This window comes from Euleptes europaea, chromosome 9 (genome assembly GCF_029931775.1).
Source record: "Euleptes europaea isolate rEulEur1 chromosome 9, rEulEur1.hap1, whole genome shotgun sequence".
NCBI lineage: Eukaryota > Metazoa > Chordata > Lepidosauria > Squamata > Sphaerodactylidae > Euleptes > Euleptes europaea.
Genome location: NC_079320.1, coordinates 68,356,840 through 68,379,364, shown reverse-complemented (window position 1 = coordinate 68,379,364; position 22,525 = coordinate 68,356,840). Strand labels below are relative to the sequence as shown.

General features: G+C 44.0%; 1 protein-coding gene across 1 annotated transcript in view; it reads right to left on the bottom strand.

The window, feature by feature from the left end:
• CORIN (corin, serine peptidase) overlaps positions 1-22,525 on the bottom strand; it is a 126,107-nt gene that overhangs the window by 58,658 nt on the left and 44,924 nt on the right. Inside the window, exons 6-9 of the mRNA XM_056855088.1 lie at positions 16,302-16,415; positions 9,590-9,697; positions 7,004-7,114; positions 5,457-5,573 (exon numbers count right to left, since the gene is read on the bottom strand). Of these exons, the coding sequence (XP_056711066.1) occupies positions 5,457-5,573; positions 7,004-7,114; positions 9,590-9,697; positions 16,302-16,415 (450 nt within the window). The remainder of the gene's footprint in view (positions 1-5,456; positions 5,574-7,003; positions 7,115-9,589; positions 9,698-16,301; positions 16,416-22,525) is intronic.

Below are 22,525 nucleotides of genomic sequence, written 5' to 3'. Positions count from 1 at the left end.
TAATTTTGTGGCTGTACTATGCGAATTGTGACAGTGATATATAGGGCATAGTAGGTGCATAGTTCAGATTGTATTCACTTATCAACACACCAGGTTACTGACTTTAACAGCAGGAGTTTAGCAGATACACAATTAAAACTTTAAAAACAAAAAAACTGCTGTCACTCTAGCTTATGTATGTATGTTCCATCAATTCGCAATGGACTTATAGCAACCCCAGCAAGGATGTTCAAAGGCAAGTGGGAAGCAGGGGTGGTTTGCCATTGCCTTTTTCTGCAGAGGCTTCATTCGTGGTCCCCCGTCCAAGTACCACCCCAGCCTAGCTTCTGAGAAATTGACACAATTGAGCTATACCATACCATTCCACATCTCCACTCTAGCTTAGTTGCAATTCTTTTAGTCAGGGTTTACCCTTGTGCTTGTGGGTTCAAATCCCCCACTCCCAGTTCCCCATTTCCCACTGCCACTCAGAGCAGTGGCAAGAGAATTTTAAAAAAATGACTGTCAGGCTGAAAGCATGACATCACTTCTGGGTAAAACTAGGAAGTGCTGTCACATTCATCTTTAGGAATCTCCAGAAACTCTATGGTTTTACCATAGAGTTTCCAGCAATTCCTAGAGAGATATGATATCATACCATTACCGACAGCAGCCTGCATGTCCCCACCCCTTCTGGTCTCCTGCTGGTTTCCTGGCCCATTGGTTGTCAGCTGCCACATGCCACTGATTGGCAGGGCTATGAGGACTCCTGTGGTATAACAAAGAAAACGTTGGATCTGGGCTGAAGAAACATGGACTCAAATCCTCATAATGTTCACTGAGTGGCCTTGGGCAATTCAATGTATTTGAGATTAATTTACCTCGTTTGTCTGTTATGCAAGTAAAATGGGATAACCCATTGTATGAGATGTTGTTTACTCTTTGGATGAAGAGTGCAACATATGTGATAAAAATTATAAACTTGAAACATTTATAAATAAAGTTATGCTTTTTGTGATTTAATTTATGTTGTTTGACACTGAGCTAAGCACAGCAAAAAATATACACCTGAAAATGAAGCTGGTCCAAGAACCTCATTGGGCCAGTGTATATGCATGCACACACATTCCAAGAGACACACAGTGGTTTAAAACTCATTCTTCCCCAGAATAACCTGGGAACAGCAAGGGGATTGCCACTTGGAAACTCTGCCAGCATCTTCACCAAACTATGTGTTGTGTATGTATATAGTTGGGGAGTAAGCAAGGGGAGACCTAGGAGCTTGAGTTCTGCACGAAGGATCCTAAACCCTGCTCACCCTATTGGTCAAGCAAATGGACCCCATTGGCTCTAGGCCAGCATTGGTCACCAGGAGGTTATGTCCCCCTATCACGGATCAAGGGGGGAGTGGCCGCAGGCGGCCAAGGGGGCATATAAACAGGGTTTGCTCGTTGTGTTAACCAGTTCTGTTCCTGTAATCAATAAACACGGTTGTTGTTTGAACTCCATCTCCGACCTCATGAATCCTTCCCACGCGGACTTAACACTATGGGTTGGACTGAAGGAGGTGTCCTCTTTGGCCACCCAAAAAAGCTATGCTAGGGATCGTTGGACTGCCATGAACAAAAGCCATGTGAGACAGAGGCTGTAGAAAGGAGCAGAACTGGGTGAGAGGCCATTAACGCAGGGCTAGAGAGTGATTGTTCTGTCCCTCTCATGTCTCACGCTTTTCAAAACCAAGAGCAAGAAAACTGAATGCATGAGAGGGGCATAGAACCACAAAGGCATCGGACGGGCGGTAGAGGGCCTTGCTTCCGTTGCGCCCAGGTGTCCGCTTCCGCCACTTCTCTCGACCCTTTGGCCTTGCCTCCCCCTCCTCCCGCGGCAGCTGCTGCGGTGTTGGCCGGTACACTGCCGCCGCCTCTCTCAGTCCCTCGGCCTTGTCTCCCCCTCCACTTGCGGTGGTGGCCGGTACACTGCCACTGCCTCTCTCAGCCCCCTGGCCTTGTCTCCCCCTCCTCCTGCAGCGGCTGCTTCGGCAGCAGCCTGTACACTGCCACCGCCTCTCTCGGCCCCCCTGCCTTGCCTCCCCCTCCTCCCGCGGTGGCTGCTGCGGCGCTGGTGGCCAGGGCATAGAGGCTTGCGGGTTGGAATGGCAGCTGCTCCCAACGCCTTATCGTCCTCCTCCGCCCTGTATGGCAGTGGCAAGGTGGCGGTCCTTGATTAGAGGACTTGGGCTGCAAAGGAGGGGTGGGAGGGGAAAGGAGTGTCGACCTGCGTGCTGAAACCCACCAGGTGACACTCACAATTGAGGTGATTTTTCCTTTAAAATCGCAACAAGGCTGGGATAGGAAGACCCTGGTAAGTTTCGGAGGGAGGTGGGGTGATCCCACGGGTGGGAGGAGGCCATGCAGTTGGGCTACCGCAGTTCGCTATATTCCTGGGAGACCCATGGGACAAAACAGCCATGCGTTAATGGCCTTAGAAAAATAGCTGACTGGATCCCCCCCCCCCCCTAAGATTCCCAAGATTCTTCGGATGAAGCCAAGTCAGTTTTCTGGTAATACACACACGCACATTTGTAGTGTAAATAAGCCCTCAGACTTTCCTTTATCTTATTCTGTAATGTAATTTGTAATGTTTAAGGGAAGTGACCCTTTGCCGGTACCTAGGAAGCAATTCATTTGCAGTTGCGATGGTAAGTCATGCAAATGGACTGCTTATGTGCATTCAGCAGCACCATGAGGGTCTCATTGAAAAAAACTACCAGGGTGGATCCATTACCAAAACCATTATGTTGAGACTGGGGATGTCATGGTGTAGAACAGGTCCTCTGTGGAGTAAATCATCTGCCAAAGGAAGGTGGATGTACATCCCTTTCACCATTTCCTTTAGTAGGGAAAACCAAGCACGCCAAGGCCAAAATAGTGCAACTGGTAACCAGTGTGTCCCTTGAGACCTGATTTTGCATAAGACCCTGTGTATTAAAAGGGTAGGGGGAAAGTTGTAAAACAAGCCCTGTTCCCATGGGATTTGGAAGGCATTGCCCACAGGGTTGTGGTCACTCCCTAATTTGGAGCAAAAAACTTTGGCCTTGGCATTCTCGCTTGTGGCAACCAAATCCACTAGCAGGAAACCCCACTGGCAGAAAATCAGACGAATGTACTTGTGTATCAGTGACCACTTGTGATGCAACAGACCTAATCTGCAGACCTAATTTCCACTGTGAAAACCCACAGAATCAGCCAGTAGCAAAGACAACAGAAGAAATTGAAGAGAAAGCAAGAAGAGAACCTCTCCTATTGAGGGCAAAAGGAGAAGTGCGCAGTGGTTTTGGTGGAAAAACACCACCTGGTGCTCTGGGAGGGAGGAATCTCTTTTCAGTCCATCGGAGCTAGAAAGTTCTTACAGATACTGTGGACTGCCAAAAAACAAATCAGTAGGTTATAGATCAAATCAAGCCTGAACTGTCCCTAGAAGCGAAAATGACTAAATTGAGGCTATTGTATTTTGGTCACATTATGAGAAGACAAGAGTCACTGGAAAACACAGTCATGCTAGAAAAAGTTGAGGGCAGCAGGAAAAGAGGAAGACCCAACAAGAGATGGATTGACTCAATAAAGGAAGCCACAGCCTTCACTTTGCAAGATCTGAGCGAGGCTGTCAAAGATAGGACATTTTGGAGGACTTCCATTCATAGGGTCACCATGAGTTGGAAGCGACTTGACAGCACTTAACACACACACATAACACAACTTTAATTATATTTCCTCAAGGAGTGTATGGAAAGGAGTCGCATTCAGTTTCATGTTTTTCTCATTCAGTCATGTGGTGAACTAATGTTTATTTGTAACTTGCACAGATGACATTCCTTGGTACATTCTCCTTCCATCACATTTTTACAAGACTTTCCTTCTCAGAAATTTAGGGTGGGCAAAGTATTGTACCATTTGAAAAGAGGTTCCTCTCCAGAGGCTTCAATTTAAATTAGGTAGAGCTACGTATACTCACATGCCTTTTACCCAGCTCTGGCTAATTCACACATGCATTTCATCAGTTGATGACTGCAACAACAGTTGTAATCTGCATGTGTGAATAAGCCATCCACAGAAGAAACATCGCAGCATGATTCTGCTCAAAGTAGAACAAAATCTGCACAAAGGAAACCTGGAAAAAGACAGAATGGGCAAAAACGCATGGGAGGTTTTGCCTTGGACTTGCTGCTCTAGAAGCACATTTTCCCCATCTGAATTCTCAGAATTCTGCATGGGGGCTTATTTTTGAGTTCTGAGAATTTGGCTGGGGAAAATGGGCATGTAAAGAGCGGCAAATCCAAGGCAAAACCTCCCATGAGTTTTCGCAATGACAACACAAGGGGGGAAACTGAACTGTGATATATGACAAAAAAAGGTTGTCTGAACATTGTTAAAAGTGAGTAAATACATCATAGCATGCTAAACTAAATGGCTTGCCAGGAAAGGACCTTCATGAGGCCACAATTCAACAGGAAGGTTTTTGTCATGATCCCCATTTAATAAACCCCAATAAAACCTCCCAGAGCCCCATGGCGCAGAGTGGTAAACTGCAGTACTGCAGTCCAAGCTCTGCTCACGACCTGAGTTCGATCCCAATGGAAGTTGGTTTCAGGTAGCCAGCTCAAGGTTGACTCAGCCTTCCATCCTTCTGAGGTCGGTAAAATGAGTACCCAGCTTGCTGGGGGTAAAGAGAAGATGACTGGGGAAGGCACTGGCAAACCACCCCGTAAACAAAAGTCTGCCTAGTAAACGTCAGGATGTGACGTCCCCTGTGCAAGCACCGGGTCATTCCTGACCCATGGGGTGACCGTTACCTTTACCTTTAATAAAACCTCCCAGTAGAGTTTACAAGGCAGGACAGTATGAGCTCTTCATCTAGGTCCTGCTTCAACAACTTTGCTCATCTGAGCAGAGCCTTCTGAAATTGGCACCCTGCAGATGGGCAAGTTTAACACTGCCTGTGCACATGGCTTCTCCATAGTGGCTCCCACTCTGTGGGATAGCCCACCTGAGGAGGTCAGGAAGGCTCCCATTCTCTTGGCATTTTGCAAACCATGTAAAGCAGAATTATTCAGGCTGGGCATTTTCATAAAGGACATAGGGCTACATCGTAACAGACTGGCCCAGGAAAATGCACTGTGTTTCTACTGATTTGATTCCACCTTCTGCATTGTTTAATGTATAATGTTTAATACAGCTCTGTTCCAAAATTCCTGTAATTCCACGTCCTATTACATTGCTTATTAGATGGATAATCCTATTCAATGCATTCATTTATACTGTGTAACATGCCTTGAGTTTCAATGCGAAATATGGATTAATAACAACAACAATAACAACAACAAAATGTGTACACATCCCCAAAACATGCAGATGCAATGGTTTAAGATTCTGGATCTTTTCATCTATGAGTTGTTAAGCATACGAGGGGCATACTCTTACTTTCATTGCAGTTTTCTTCATCACTTCCATCCTTACAGTCATGCTCTCCATCACATCGGAATGCGCTGGGAACACACTGCCCATTTTTACATTCTGCAAGTCCCTGACTATGACATGCTGGGAAAATACAAGAAGATATTCTGATAAGGTTGTAAGGATATCCATTTCCTGAACAGTTATTTAATTTGGATAAACATATCACTGAAATGATATGATTACTAGCATCATATGGGTTTCTTGTTTATACAGTTTGTTCAAACGATAATGAAAGTGTGGGGAATACAATGCAATAAACACATACTGCTAAAAGACTAGGAGAGATCATTGTATCTAATATTAAAATTGGATGCCCCAATGTAATTGGCTAAAGTTGCACAGCACAGACCCCTATGGAGAAGTTAATGGTCTACATACTTGGGGACTTCCCAAGTATGCAGAGAAATATTTAAAAACATCTTAAAACACCCTAATGAGAACAAAGTAGTCCTAGAATGCCAAGAGCAGCAGAGCTAAAAAGGAAAAGGGGAGAGAGAAGAAAGAGGAGGAGGAGTTGGAGTTGATTTTTATATGCCGACTTTCTCTACCACTTAAGGAAGAATCAAACCAGGTTACAATCATCTTCCCTTTCCCTCCCCACAACAGACACCCTGTGAGGAAGGTGGGGCTGAGAGAGCTGTGACTAGCCCAAGGTCACCCAGCTGGCTTCATGTGGAGGAGCGGGGAAACAAATCCAGTTCACCAGATTAGCCTCCACCGCTCAAGTGGGGAATCAAACCCGGTTCTCCAGATCAGAGTCCACCATTCCAAACCATTGCTCTTAACCACTACACCATGCTAGTCTGCTCGAGCCCCTGGAAACTTAGGGAGAAACTAAATATCATTTTTTACATGAGTTCCCAATGGTGACTGGTAGATATATTGCAGCTACAAATCCCTTGTGACAACTCCCTGTAAAAGCCGCTCAGGGGCCCAATTTGGTCTGGGACTAAGGCACAGGAGGATGGGCTGTTGCCTCCCCCTGTGCCATTTTTTCCTGAACTGAAATGGCCCAAGATTTGCTGCATCACGTGCAAACATTCCCAACGAGGTAAATAACGCCTCCTCTGGCCTTCTCAGCATTGGGGAAAGGCACAGGGGGAAAGGAAGGAGCCTCTCCTCCCCCTTCACTATGGTCCCAATATGAATCGGGCCACTGAGGCATTTTTACACAGACTCGCCACCAGGAACTCACTGCTGCAGTGCGGTTGCAAGTCTTTGTGGCAAACTGGTATAAAAGGTAACGTGTAGTTTAGCCCTTTGTGAATGCGGGAGGGGAACATTCTGAGGGACAAGGTAGCATTTCCAAATTATTCCTGCCACTTCTGTTATTCTGGTATTGCAGGATCCCAGCTTGTAAACACTAGATCTGAGTGATTACTAAATTCCTAATTAGCGGATCTGCCAGAAATCAACACAAAAAAATCCTTAAATCTTCTGTTTCGAGCGACACATTTCTTCATTGCCTTTAACAGTGCTGATATCAAGACTCACAAACTCCGGTCACTTACAACAGTTGACCTCGTCTGATTTGTCTGGGCAGTCGTGGTCACCGTCACACACCCAATCCATTGTTATGCATCGCCCATCACCACACTGGTGTTGCGTCACTGGATTGCAGTCTTTTTCGGAATAAAATTGACAAAAGCAGGGAAAGGAATTAATACCAACTCTGCAATAGACCATTAGATTGCCAACTATCTGCCCAAGGGAAAGTTGCTGTTCTGTTGTCATCGATACCCTGGCGAGAGACCACTATCCAATATTTTGCAGTGGTTAATGTCCAGCACTAAATTGAGGCTGTCGTCTTCTCATAATGGGACCAAAGTACAAGAGTCACTGGAAAAGACAGTCGTGCTAGGAAAAGTTGAGGGCAGCAGGAAAAGAGGAAGACCCAACAAGAGATGGATTGATTCTGTAAAGGATGCCACGGCCCTCAGTTTGCAATATCTGAGCAAAGCTGTCAAAGATAGGATGTTTTGGAGAACATTGATTCTTAGGGTCACCATGAGTCGGAAGCAACTTGACGGCACTTAACGCACACACAATGTCCAGCACTAGCAACCGTGGCCAGGATTCAAAGAACTATTTTAGATTTGCCCAGTGAGTTGTTGTTGTTTTACTTTATTCTTTGAACACAGGCTCCATAAAATATCAAAGTGCTGTTTCCTCAGTTCCCAAAATAACCTACTTTTAAAACTCTTGGATGTTACAAAAGCAAGATTTTAAAACACCACTTCGTTTCAAAGGTGTTCATTATGCTGCCTGGAGGTCAGCTGTGTGAGAAACACAAATACAAAGACATGCTTTGAATGCAAAAGCAGCCCTACAGTTCTTTGAATCATGGCCACAATCAGTGCCATGCTAAGCAGAGCTTTTTCTAAGAAGAAGAGTTGGTTTTTATATGCCGACTTTCCCTACCACTTCAGGAAGAATCAAACCCGCTTACAATCGCCTTCCCTTCCCCTCCCCTCCACAGACACCCTGCAAAATAGGTGGGGCTGAGAGAGTGCGACTAGCCCAAGGTCACCCAGCTGGCTTCGTATGTAGGAGAGGGGAAATAAATCCAGTTCACCAGATTAGCATCCGCTGCTCACGTGGAGGAGTGGGGAATCAAACCGGTTTTCCAGATCAGAGTCCACCACTCCAAACCATCGCTCTTAATTATTACACCACACTGGCTAAGGCCATTCAGTAGAAAAGTGTAACTCTGCATAGTGCCTGTATAATAAAGATATTCTGATAAAGAATAAAGAGCAAACAAGGGAAATATCAGATTTATTGGACAGGAACATCTAATCAGAAGAAGAGTTGGTTTTTATACCCTGCTTTTCTCTACCTTTAAGGAGTCCCAAAGCACCTTACATTCGCCTTCCTCTCCCCACAACAGACACTTTGTGAGGTAGGTGGAGCTGAGAGAGTTCGGAGAGAACTGTGACTAGCCCAAGGTCAACCAGCAAGCTTCATGTGGAGGAGTGAGGAATCAAACCCGGTTCTTCAGGTTAGAGTCTGTTGCTCTTAACCACTACACCATGCTGGCTCTATCTATCATGCTGGCTTCATTTATCATATTTTCATCCCACTTTCCTCCCAGGAGAACATGAGAACATAAGAAAAAGCCATGCCGGATCAGACCAAGACCCATCAAGTTGAGATCCTTCTTTGGACTTACCAAGGAATATTGCAAAAAAAATTGAACTTGTCTTTGAAGGGGAATTCTTTCCCCTATATATCAACTCAGAAGTGGCTTATTATTCTATGATTCCACCCAGGCTTTAACATGAATTATGTCTGTCTTTTCTGGGACACGTTTTAGGGGTGAAGTCTGGAATGAATATATCTCAAATCATCTATTGGAGCGCATACTAGTCTGCTGGAGGTCGTTGGAGGGGGGAAAACCTACAGATCACCAAACAGATCAAAATAAAAGGGGGGGGGAGTACTTATTTCCTTAACTAACTCAGAATCTTTAATGCACGGTAAAGGAATACTTCAAAAGCCAGCATGGCTTTTCTTATGTTCTTATGGTCTACTTTAGCAAAATAATAATAATAATAATAATTAATTGGCATGTGAATAATAGTAATAATTAATTGGCATGTGAATAAGGTTGCCTACAAACAGGGGGAAACAGTGTTTGTCATTCTGGCTGGAGCTGACAGAGGAAAGTCTGTTTTCTTTCTCCATTAATTATATACATGGTGTATTTTCCCTGATTAATAGATCCCCTGATGAAGCCACAGGCTAAACGTGTCAGGGTCGGGAAATAACAATAAAGGATTTATTCCACAGCTTGATTCTTTTCTTCTACTTGCTACTGCAAGTAGAAGGCTGACTTCTTCCTCGCTAACTTGGGAAGAAATGAATCTACTCCAGGGGTGTCAAACTCAATTGTTACGAGAGCCGGATATGACATAAATGTCACTTGGTTGGGCCGGGCCACGCCTTGCCAGCTTAGAGTGTGGGGGATGTGGCTGGCTCACGGGCCGGATGAAAGCTCTCAAGGAGACGGATCCAGCCCACAGGTTTTATGTTTGACACCCCTGATCTACTCTATTAACTATTTTTAAAAAAATAAGCATAATATTTTCATTTACCACAATTCTGCTCGTCACTTAGGTCTCCACAGTCATCATACCCATCACAAACAAATGTATAATTTAGGCATTTTCCTGTGTTGCAGCGGAACAATCTTTCACTGCAATCTGCAAAACAACATATTAGAAAAGTTATTTTCCATTAATTACTCAGCAATGCTATATACCTGGACTTAATTTGAGGTAGGTTTCAGTTCCAGGACACATTTCAGAGCTAGGATAGGACTGCGTGCTGTAAAACAAAATATTAATACAATTGCGTCCATATTTCAAACTAAAGAAGAACAATGCCTCAGCCTATAAACAAGAGCCACATACCAGGCATGAATCAACAGTTGGATTCCTGAGATGTGGTTTACCCTGAAGGATCAGCCACGGGAGAGGGGCAGAGGGAATATACATTGGATGAGACACTGGTAAAAGGGGGGTTGTCTCTTTCCCTTATTGAAACCACCACATTTAGGTTGCTTTTAGCTGCGATGGGAGGAAAGGACAGGTAAAGGGAGGGTACTTACCCTTTTGCCCCATCAGGGCTTAAAGCAGCTGAGGAGGGGGGGCAGTTTGATTAAAGAAATGGCAAAAGGGGAAAGAATTAAAACTTCACCTTCCGCCAACACTCCAGCACCAATCTATATCACGAAGAAGTAACATGTAGTTTGGCCCTGTGGCATCTCGGCAGGTCAAAGAACCCCAATGTCCCACTGCATCAACCATCCATTAGGGCTCTTGGGATGCCCCAGGCCCACTGGCTGCAAAGGAGGCTGAAGAGGGTTGCGGGGGCTTCAAGTCTGTCCCACACTTACCTTGGCTCGGGGAGAGGAGCAAGCTGCGATGCCCTTCCCCAGACGAACCACAACCGGGCCCTGCGATGTCAGGGGAGAGAGCGCAGCTGAGCCTTGCAAGCCAGCAGGGAGTCACCGGCCAGGCGTCCAGGCCTACCGCCAGCTGCAGCGACATCGCCCCTGCCCAACAGTTGACGGGCAGGAGGGCGCAGCTGGGCCAGTGGTGAGCGGCCCGACCCTCGCCTGGCTCTGAGGCAAGAAAGCCCATGCCTAGGAAAGGCCTTTTATGGACTCAGGGGGAGAAATGACAGGAGACGGGTAGGAGCCAGGGCAGAGCATGGGCGGGGGCAGCCAACGGCCCTTGCTATAAAGCCAGGGAGTGGAGGCTGGTGAGGAGGTTTAGTAGGCCACTGGGCTGAAGTCCAGCATGAGGAACCTGGCAACCTCAAGGGAGGAGAGTTCGGACTCCCCCTCTGAGTGGTCTGAGGCTGAGGAGACCCCCTCAGCTTGGACCCCAGTGGTCACAGCAGTCCCATCTGCGACAGTGGGCACGCCTGGAAGGGCGGCAGGAGGATCCGCAGCGGGACACCCAATCTCACAATCCAGGGGAGGAGACTGGAAGGGTCAGGAGGAACTAGAGGGCAAGGGCTTGAGAGCCATGTCTGTACAGGCAGCCTGTTGGCTCTGAGCAGGGGTTATGTAAAGATTCAAGAGCAGTTGAGCCCAGCAGTGGACAGCTGCAGCCATAACAACAAATCCTTCCCCACTTCTTCAGCAACTGCGGTTAGGCCCTGTGTTTTGTGGCTGAGGGTGGGGTGCGGAGGGTAAAGCCATCCCAGCACACTGTCCAGCACACCACACTAATAGTAACTGTCACTGCCGTTTAAGAGGAGTGTGTGTAATAGTTTACTCTGTCCTGGATTTTCCAGAGGAATCTATATTTAGTTCCGAAAGAACACAGCAAATGAAAGGACAGTAAATACCAAGCACATGAAATCCCAGACATTCTTAACGAAATGAAAATATGTGCACTCTCTAGATGCTTTCATACTGAATAATGGGGCACCCAACTGAGTTTAAAATTCAACGCATTGTTTATCTGGAATCTGCAACAGCATGAGCCATCCTGGCGGTTCTCTATGTTTACCCATCCTTGTGATGTAACTCAAAGATTACTTCATGCTCAGTATCGGTCGTTCTTTTCTCAGAACTTCTTCTCTGGCTTCGATCATACTTCATTTCGCATCCATGCTTTGAATTCATATTTTCACTCCCAAAGATGGAGGAAATCTTGACCCCGGCGCTCTTAAGCCCTTTTCCCGGCCCACCCTTCTTCCTACGTCAGTCCCGAAGATGCACAGAGACCGGCTCTCTGTTCGCGCCATTGCGGCCAAATTCGCTCCTCCCTTTACTTCTTTGAAGGTGGGATGGGGAGGTCTATGTTTTTGAGACCATTAGTTTATTTTCACAGAAAAGGCCTCACTGCCGCTGAAGAAATATGAAAGAATGCCTCTATTTCTTCCTTCCACCCTCTCTCAATGTATTAATGCCAGGTGTCCTTCATGAGAACAGTTATCTGTTTGCTGTCTTTCTTCCACAGACAACATGGCCCCAATTATTTCTCTACCAATGGTGGGGAATGGGCAGTGACGGACCTACATTTTTGGGGCCCTGAAGCTTGAACTCTTATGGGGGCCCCTTCGCAACCAGCAACAACAGGGCAACATCCAACAAGATCCAAAGGGCCTTGATGCCCTTGCTAGGACCTTGAAGCCCAAATGGTGGAGAACAGGGTGATGGGGTGGAGTCCTTGAAAATGGTCCATACAGTGAGCCCCTTCCCACCAGCAAGAAGGTCTGGGTAACCGCTGTTATCTTCTTCAGTGGGGTTGTTCTATGGCAGATCACCACAACTTTTTAATAAATTAAGTACTGCAGCTCAGATTTTGATTAAAATTGCTGTACTGGGTTATCTCACGTGTCATTAACTGGTGTGAATAAAAAATGTTGTAGAAGCAAAATAATAGTTATAAAAAAACGCAGAAGATGGCACTGGGGAAGACAGAAGATGCCATGAGGAAGAAAGACTTGGGTCAACCATTGTAAAGGCATTACCCTCAACATGACCCACATGAATACTTGTGTTGAACTGTCTAAAAAGACTTCTACCACTAGAAATTCAGTAAATGAGAAATAATCCAGGTCTGCCTCTTCCAAAAAGCTCAACTGAATAAGTGAAATATAAAAAAAATTATGCTAGAAAACAGAAATACCTTGGTAAATAGGGGTACTAAAGGACTAGTTGCTAGTTAACGAAACCTGTAGAAATATACACATACAAATATCAGCCATGCTAACTATGGACTAAGTTTATAAGCACACCTTGACTTATACATCTTTAACACTAAACACTAGCAAAGATATAATCAAAAACTTACCAAAAAAGAAGAAAAAGAAAATTTGGAGGAATGAAAGTCACACCACCCAACATCAATGTGTGGGAAAAAGTATTGGTTCATTCTCTAAAAGTGTGCGGTTTTCCTCAACAAGGGCCAGGGCTTTTTCAGCCCTGGCCCCAGCCTGATGGAATGTTCTTCCAAGTAACATCAGGGCCCTATGGGACCTTCAGAAGTTCTGTAGGGCCTGTAAAACAGAGCTTTTCCACCAGGCCTACAATTGAGGGTAACCACAGGTTGTTATTGTTACTGGCCTCTCTTTCCTCTCCCTCGGGGCTTCTGATATGAGGATTTGGCTGCTTGGCCGGGCCTCCAATGGCCCTGTAATTATATGAGTACCATCTTGTTAACTGTATTGAATTGTTTTATGGATTTTATTGATTACTTATGAATTTTAGATATGTATGATTTTATTATGATTGTTGTTACCTGCTGTCAGGTAAGAGAGAGGAATGGAGATCTTTAGTAGCTGCCACCACTCTGGTGTGAGCCTAACTCAAGAAGGCCCAGAGAACCCTCCCTGCCCCTGGCTGCTTCTTCCCCCAACAGGGTATACTTTCTAGGTGACCAAATGAGGCATGAGGTCCCAGGGCAGAGTAACAAACAGTTTATTTAAAAGGTCTAATAATAATGATAACGCGAGCCACAATAGGATGACAAAACCAGTAGGATGACAAAAGGCAGGCAATCAAACAATTAAAAACCCTAACACAACTATCTTTACTGTCCCTAGCCATCTCCTGGCACTAGGCCTCAGGCTAACTCACCCCTTCTTGGATGAGGGCTCCTTCCATCTGCAGCAGCCTCTCCCCAGCCCTGCTCCCTAGGAGTGAACCCCCTTCCCTTTTCAGGCAAGGCATTTTATTCCTTCTCCCCAGGCACCACTCCCTTACCCCTGATTGGCCCTAGCCTTCCCTCCAAATCCTCTTCCACCAATCACAAGGCCCAGAGGGTAACTGGGAGATATAGGCCTGTAATAGAGCATATTCTAAAGTCAATATTAAGTACTTCAACCCATTGGCTTATTATTCTATCACTAAAAAACTCAATCGATTTTGTAGACAAATTCACTCATTAAAAAAAAGTTGCTTCGGGGCCCCTCCAGGATTGGGGGCCCTGAAGCTTAAGCTTCATTAGTTTCACAGTAGATCCGCCTCTGGGAATGGAGGTGAAAGTTAGAATGTGCTTTGCTTCCCCATCTGGCAAACCTGGTCCATCCCCAACACTACCGCAGGAGGGTAAAGCTTGAGTGGGATCCTTATGCATACTATGTAATCCCACTGCACATAATCAATGTTACAGAGAGAGAAAATGCAAAAACCGACTATATCATCTGAGCTCACATGCATTGAATATCATGTGCATGAGCTCTACTTGAACACCCATGTGCAGATGGCCAGTGGCACTGGCACTGGAAGTAGGGCAGACATGCTGAGTGGAAAAATAGGTAAAGGATACTCTTCCCGCCTTGCCCCATTGATCACCATATATGTGTGTGTGAAGCGCCGTCAAGTCGCAGCCAACTTATGGCGACCCCTTTTGGGGTTTTCATGGCAAGAGACTAACAGAGGTGGTTTGCCAGTGCCTTCCTCTGCACAGCAACACTGGTATTCCTTGGTGGTCTCCCATCCAAATACTAACCAGGGCTGATCCTGCTTAGCTTCTGAGATCTGACGAGATCAGGCTAGCCTGGGCTATCCAGGTCAGGGCTCACCATATATAGGGAACTGATAAAATATTCTATTGTCTGATCTGTCCTCCTATCACACTTGAGGGCCTGGAATTTTCTTGTTTGTGCTGCTTTATAGCCCCTTCTCACTAAAATTTGTTTCTCGCATTTGTTTTCCATCTTGCTCTGAGCTCAGCCTTGTGACAACCTTGTGAGGTAGACTGAGCTGAAAGGCAGGGCCAATTCACATATTAGCATGAATTGGGCTTGTCGTTGAACCCACCCCCCATCTCATCACCACCTATGGTCCAGTGCACATTACGCATGTATGGATCACATGGTGGTTATTATATCAGCATCTATATTTCTCACACCAGTGTCAGCAGCCAGGGAGAGATAGACTGGCATGGAAAATAACTTTGGGGAAACCACGTGATCTGAGTTTCTGTATATTATGGAGGCAACAAGGGGCTGAACCACAAGACACAGATTTTAGGCAGATATCATATCATTGTAAGATACAAACCCAATTCACGTGGGTTATTGTAACTTTCCAAGATACAACCAGTGAACCTTATCACCTAAGATTGCTCCCTTATGAAGTAGACCAGCCAGTAGATTGGGGGTCTATTAAACAGGGGCAATTTTTCAAATAAACATTACTACTAGGTATTTATAGCAGATGATTTTCCACAGGCTCTGTTGATAGAATAGCAGGAATTTAAACCTAGTTGTTCTATATCCAAGTCCAAAACTCTAACCACTGTACTGATAGCCATTAGAGTTTCAACTACTCTGCTTAAATTTCACTAATCCTCAAGGGTGACATACATTTTTGTTTTAATTCCTCCCTTTGCCGCTATAACCTTTGCCAGCAGCTCCTTACTAGAACTCTCCTTTGTTGAATCTGTAGAAATTGACTCGAGTCCATGAAAACTTATGCTAGAATAAAATGTTGTTAGTCTTTAAGGCCTTTCTTCCCAGCCCAGTTCTTAGGGAATATCAATTTCACTAAAACTAATAGGAAACAAAAGAGCCTAGACAGCAACCCTTTCCCTCTCTGGCAACAACATGTTTATGCCGCTGTATGTGACAGTGGTAGGAGCACGGTTCTCCTCAGAAAGGCGGGGAAAGCCTTTGTTGCTTGTAATATAGCTGATGGGAGGGAACTTGCATGAGAACATTTGCTAGCATGTGCTCGTTCATTAAGGTAGGAATGTGTGATCCAGCCTTTAGCTCTTTCTCATCTAAAGTGAGAAAAAAGATGTGGTTGGATGCACCATGCACTGGAGAGAAACGCATGTTCTTTTTCACAGCACTTCTTTTATGGACAAATATTTTTGCGGCCAAAGTTGAGGGTTAATCCGAAAGAATTCTGTAAACAGGTTGTTCTGCATCTGCTGTGTAATATTGCCAGCAACTTGACCAAAGGCCTATAAACAAAGAGGGTTATCTCTTTACAAAGATAGCTTTTGTGGGGAGACTACCCAGATATTAAAAAAAAAAAAACTGTTAAAGAATCCCTGTGTGTCTTTTCAGAAATATGGGCTGTTGAACTACCAATGAAAAAGTACTTTTTAAAACATAAATTTTAACAGGTCCGCAAGCATAGTTTGTGGTCAGACTGGTCAAAGGTAAACAGGCCCATAGATTTTTCTGAAAGGGACATCAGAAGCAGGGATACGTCAATCCTACGCAAAGCTGTTTTCCTGTTACAATAGGTGACTTTTGTTACTAAGCCCATCTGAATAGTGGCAGTGTTGTCTTCCCCAGACGTATGTTATATAACACATCTAAGTAACGTACTGCAGTGTGTCTCATCGCTCCAGTCATCGCAATCGTTGTAGCCGTTGCACTGGAGTATCCCCGGGATGCAAATTCCGCTGGAGCACAAGAAGCTCTCGTCCCCATCACAAAGAGCTGAAAAAAAATTAAACACTTCTTTTTAAAAAGGTCATACTTAACACTCATTTTCAGTTATTTAAAACATTTTCTTCACATTCGTTAAAGTTGCTGTTAAGCGGTAAGGACTAGCAATGGTCCAGTCAGGCAGATTTCAGGATCAGGTATTATTACGGGGCAGAATAAAAGAATCAAAGCCTGTTTGAAAAAGTTACCATCACACCCAATGGCGAACCTACATTTTTGGGGGCCTGAAGCTTGAACTGTTATGGGGGCCCCTTCGTAACCAGCAACAATAGGACAACATCCAGCAAGGTCCATATAGCAGCTTCATGGGTGTTTGGGGAATTTTCTTGTATAGCTTGCTGGCTGTGGCACAGCAAACTGCTCAAGGCCTGCACAATTGTGCAGCATTGCAAGCATTCATGGGAAACTGAGTTTTCCCATGATTTTTGGAGAGGAAGCAGCCTTTACAGATTAAGAAAGGTAAGTACTTTTAAAATACTCCTTGGTGGCATTTTTCAAGGTAGAGTCACCAAATTTGCAGCATAGCTGCAAGGGACTTTCCTTGCATGAACCCCGAAGTTTGGTAAAGTTTGGGACAGTGGATCCAAATTTATTGGGTCTTGAAGGGGTCGACCCCCTCCACCATAGAGAAGCATTTTAAGTTTACAGTGCTTCTCTATGGAAGAGGGTGGCGACCCATTCGGGACCCCATAAAATTGGACCCCCTGACCCAATCTTCACCAAACTTTGGGGTTCATGCAAGGAGAGTACCTTGAAGCTACCCTGAAAATTTGTGGACTCTACAGGAGCTTCGAAAAAATCCATAGACTATAATGAACCTGATTTTTTTTTAGGAAATCCGGGAATAAGGCCGAATACCCATATTTACCAGTACTGGTATTCTGCTTATTTCAGATTTACCAAAAAAAATCAGGCCCAATAAACCCGAACCTGAATTTTATGTTGTTGTTGTTGTTACCCTAATTACCTTACTTTTACTGCGTTATCGTCTATCTCTGTAATCCACTTTCTGCATTACGTATGTTAAGCCTTAGGCTGTTTTTTGTTTGTATTGTTTAGTAATAATTCTGTAATTCTGATACTATTGTATTGTTTATTGAATGTCCTATGCTGTCTGACTGAATTGTTTTATATATTTGGTAATCTGCCTTCAGTCTCAGTGAAAAAGGCTACAAATGAAATAAATAGATAATACGACAAGTTCTAGTTTGTCCTTTGCAGCCAGAGAATGACTATTAGTACTGTGCAATAAACAGAAGTTATGTTGCTATTTATGTGTGAACAATTTAAGTTAGCAGCTAAATGAATGAATGAATGGTTTTATTTGCATTTAGTCATAGGCCATTACAAACATATCAAGGATACCACAAATACATAATAAAAGAAAATATTAGGTTAATAAAATTCTGGATTAATAATAAATATACATAATAAAACTATGCTAAATCAATGCATACAAAAACAACAACAAAAATAATGACTAAAAATTGTGATGGTGTCCCAATTGACCAATGGGACCTAGCGACCATTAAAATAAGCTTGAAGGATCTGCTCCCTTAGCAGCCATATTGGCCCTTATTTTCTTTGCTGCCAGAGCATACAGGGCAGCCCTATGAAAGACAAACCCATTGGTATCTTTTAACAAAAATACTAGTTTCTCAGCTCTAGGACAAGTGTTTAGGCCGGAAACCAACCTGGAACAATTTAAGTTGGAATATGCATAACCAAGATGCTGTCCACTAAGCTCCTACAGCTTTTCATCTGCAGTGGGGTTACTGGTAACTCAGCTTTATCTTTTTCTTCTTATGTTCTCAGATTTAAAGCGACTGAAAAGGCTGCTTATATTGTTCCATGATGTAACTGTATGTTCTGTTCAAAAAGATGAATTATGACGACCACCTTTCTTTTCATGCTATCATGTTTATTGCCAAGGTAAAGTTTAAACTTTACTTTGTTCCCCCCCCCCCGAAAATATGAGAGGCCACTGTGCTTTGACAACTATACAACTGAATATATTATTTACATTTTTCTTCTCTGGATAATCCCTTCACTTGATTTAGAACTTTATGCCACTATATCATAGACTACTGAAATAAAATGTAATGTCCAGATGACATGGAAGTTTCTTTACTTTTTTAAAATAATAAAGCCTTTCTACTCTTTGATGAATACAACTTTCTTATTAAAAACTCAACAGACATTTCATAAGCCATTCACTTAAAATAATTTTATATTTGGGAGGTTTGGACAATACCCCAGAAATTAATGAAGGACGGTTTATTTATATTCTGCTTTTATAAATGCTATTTACAACAGGGCCCAAAAAGTCTAGACATAAAAATAAAAGATCAAGCATTTTAATAATCAAAAATATAAATGATAATAAAAATGTTTTGGCAATCACTAACGTTTTCTCAACAGGCCAAGCGATCCTTTTCAGGCCCAAGTTATGGGAGAACCATCACCATTCTGAGATACTTGAGCAGCCAGGCTCAGGATCTGAACCAAAGTGAGGTTTTAGCTTTCTTTTAATGTGAAAGAATTAAAAGAAGGGGCCAAGCTATTTCTCTCTGGTCCCATGCACTGCCTCCTTCCTCATTCTAAACGTTAAACTGTCCAATAGGACAATGCCAGAGAGCTCCAGTTATACTCTAACTTCAGTTCTGTTCAAGAAAAATAACGGGGGGAGCCAAAGCTCCTCAGGAGCTGGTGTGACCCCGCGCCGGCATAAGTGCCCTGCCCATTTAACCTGGGTAAAGGAGCACTTACACTGTCATGGGTGACATCCACGCTTGCCCCAGGACGCCACACCATGTAGTGGGGCTTGGCACAGGCTCTGCCTCCTGGCAGCGTTCCAGTGGCACAAGTCCCCGCGCTGGCGTCCTGTTTGATGTTCCCGGGGCGTTCCTGGGGGTGGAGCTGCCTTTAGGCAGCTTCCAAACCCCTTTTGCCCTGGAACGCCCTCTCGAGCTGCAGTATTGCTACACCAGGTACTTTGGTGGCATAGCCTCACTTTACTCAATGGGGGCATTTTCACGTTTTTATTTTAAAAATGCCTTTTATTTTCTTCGTAGCAGCCAGGAAGCCTCTGTGGAGACGGTGTGGCTGCGCTGCTCCCAGCCACTGCCTAACTGCCCCCACCTTCAGGAATGGGCTGCCCAACTCTCTCACAGGCAGCAGTTGTCTCTTGGAACAAAGACTTCTCAGAGGATCTCTCTTCTGTCACTGAGCAGCTCTCCTTTTGAGTTGGCATTCCGCAAAATTCCAGAGTTTTTAGAGCTTGTCCCACAGTTTATTAATAAAGACACATGGGAATAAGACTTTCTTGTTTTAAGACAGATTTTTTTTTACTTGAAGAACAAGACATAGAACTGTTTTTGAAAAAAGATGTTCAGTGCCTATTTGTTCTAACTCGATGTGTGAACAATCCACCACTCTTCCTATCTCTTTAAAAGTGTATGAAAGTTTTGAGGGGGAAAATTACACAAATGTTGTGGTGTGTTCACTACCCCAAGTCAGATGCCCAAGTACCTCGGGCTAGTCAAGTATTGCACACATTTAAAAAGTCTGCTTTTGGTGGCAAAAGTTTCACAACTCCCAGAGCCTGTTCCAAATACCCAGAGCCTAGACATACACTTTTCCGTGTGGTACAGTGTTTTGTTTGTTTGTTTGTTTGTTTAGGCCCCCCCTCAGATTCTGCATATTTAATAACTTATACCAATTAGTTCTTTTTTTCTGTGAAAATAGGGAGAGGATGTACCTCTTGTTAATTTGATGCCCCAATAACTACAGATACTTAAACTGAAATATTTTATTCGGGGAGAATATTTTTTTAAATGCTGAATTCAAACAAATTTAAAGCTTTGCGTGGAAATCATTTCCAAATTATTCCAAAATATTGCAATTATTCCAAAATATTCCAAAATATGGAAAAATCCAAAATATGGAACACTTCTGGTCCCAAGCATTCCTGATAAGGGATATTCAACCTGTATTTTTACTTAGAGGTGTGCATTTGAATACACCCAAGCCAAAAATATAGCCCAAAAATATCTTACTGGTATTTTTCAGGTATATTCAGCCTCCCAAACATTTCTGGGAATTTTTCGGTAAACCAAAGAAATGGTCCTGAAAATTCCCCAAAATATTCAGGATTTACTGGGAAGATTGGAAACCAGCATTTGCAGGCTCCCAGTGAATGTTTACCCCCCTTTTACCCACTTTTGTTTTGTGTCTCAGAGGGGTTCTATGGGTTTGCCAGGTTGTTTGTGTCAATCTCAAATGTCTTTGTCATTTTTTGTCATCAAGAGGGTTTATTTGCCAGAGTTGCTTTGTGTTCCCTTTGCAGTTTTTACAGTGTTACTCACTGCTCAGTGCTTGGATTGGTTCTGCTGAGGATTGACATTAGCTCTGTTGATCTTTGCACCTCCAGACTGGTTCTGCTGAACCATTCCATTGGTTCTGCTGAGCTTGCAAAAGTGCCCCCTGCCCCAACTTGCTTTTCCACTCCAGGGATTCTGTGGTTTGACATTAATCCTGTTTAGTTTTCAGTGCTACAGTAGTACTGGGTTCTGCTGGGCATTATGTATGGTGCCATTTGTTCTGTTGGGCTTGCAAACGTGCCTCCCCCACACACACACCTTCAGTTTCCACTGCAGAGATTCTCTGGTTTGACTTTGGTCCAATTCAGCTTGGACTACCAGAGTGGCAATGGGTTCTGCTTAGGGCTGCCAACCTCCAGGTACTAGCTGGAAATCTCCTGCTATTACAACTGATCTCCAGCCGACAGAGATCAGTTCACCTGGAAAAAATGGCCGCTTTGGCAATTGGACTCTATGACATTGAAGTCCTTCCCCTCCCCAAACCCTGCCCTCTTCAGGCTCCACCCCCAAAACCTTCACCGGTGGCAAAGAAGGACCTGACAACCCTAGTTCTGCTGGGCATCTGGACATGTCATTGGTTCTGCTGGGCTTGCAAAAGTGCACCTGCAGATTGCCCTTTGAACCAAACCAAAGTACCCAAAGTTTATTTTTGGTCAGGTTTAAAGGGGAAAGCCTAGGGAAATCCATGATGCATGCGCAGAATCACATTGAGTTGAGTCCCCATTAATTTGGGGTTTTAATACACCTCATACAAGGGGGGAACCCCATCTGGAAGCAATTTGCATCCAACCATGAAGTTCTGAAGCCCTAAGAGGACCGTTTTTTTAAAGACAGCATCGTAATTTCTGCTCATTCCTCCTGCTGCAGCACACTGAACCCCCTCCCATCCTGAAATGTTGTTTTTTAGGGGGTGACTGGATCCTAAGGAACAGCACAGAGGGTAAACTAGAGGTCTGCAGTGGGTCAGAGCCTGTAAGACAGAGCTTTTCCACTAGGCCTACAATTGAGGACATCTGCAGGTATCATCTTTACTGGCCTCCCTACCCTTCCCCTTCTTATATGCATAACATCTTGAACTTGAAGGGATGGCCTCCTGTATGGCTCTCACTGTTTAATTGTATTTTGAGAGTCACCTTGTTGTTTGGGGGGGTTTAGGTATTTTATTGTGGATTTTATTGTACCAATTATTATTGTATTATTTTAAATGATGTCACCTGCCCTGAGCCGGCTTGCTGGGGAGGGCAGGTTAGAAAATTCGAAAAATAAATAAAATAAATAAATAAGGGGGAATCAGAAATCACAGTCTGCTCTTCCAAAAACGTAAGTGCCCTTAAGCCTTAGGGATATGTAGCTGGATACAAGTGTCTATTAAGGGAAGGGTATAAAATAGTTTCAAAGCTGTTTAATGATCAGGTATGTTGACAGATACCCTCCAAGACTTTGCATCTTCAGAAATTAAGTTACTTGGCATTCTGCATTTCTCATTAATTATCTTTATTTTGTTTACATCAGTTTTAAACACTGTTCCCAGCTTTGATTACTCAAAAGAAAACAAGATTCAAGGGAGATGGAGGGAGGACTAAAAGAAAAATATAGCTGACGTTTTTCCTTACTAGGGAGGTTCATTTCTGACCCACTGGAATGCCATTTAAATATTGTTTTTCTAGTATATAGACAAGGTGAAGAATAGGTTAAAGGGCTTAAGCAGGAGGAAAGAGT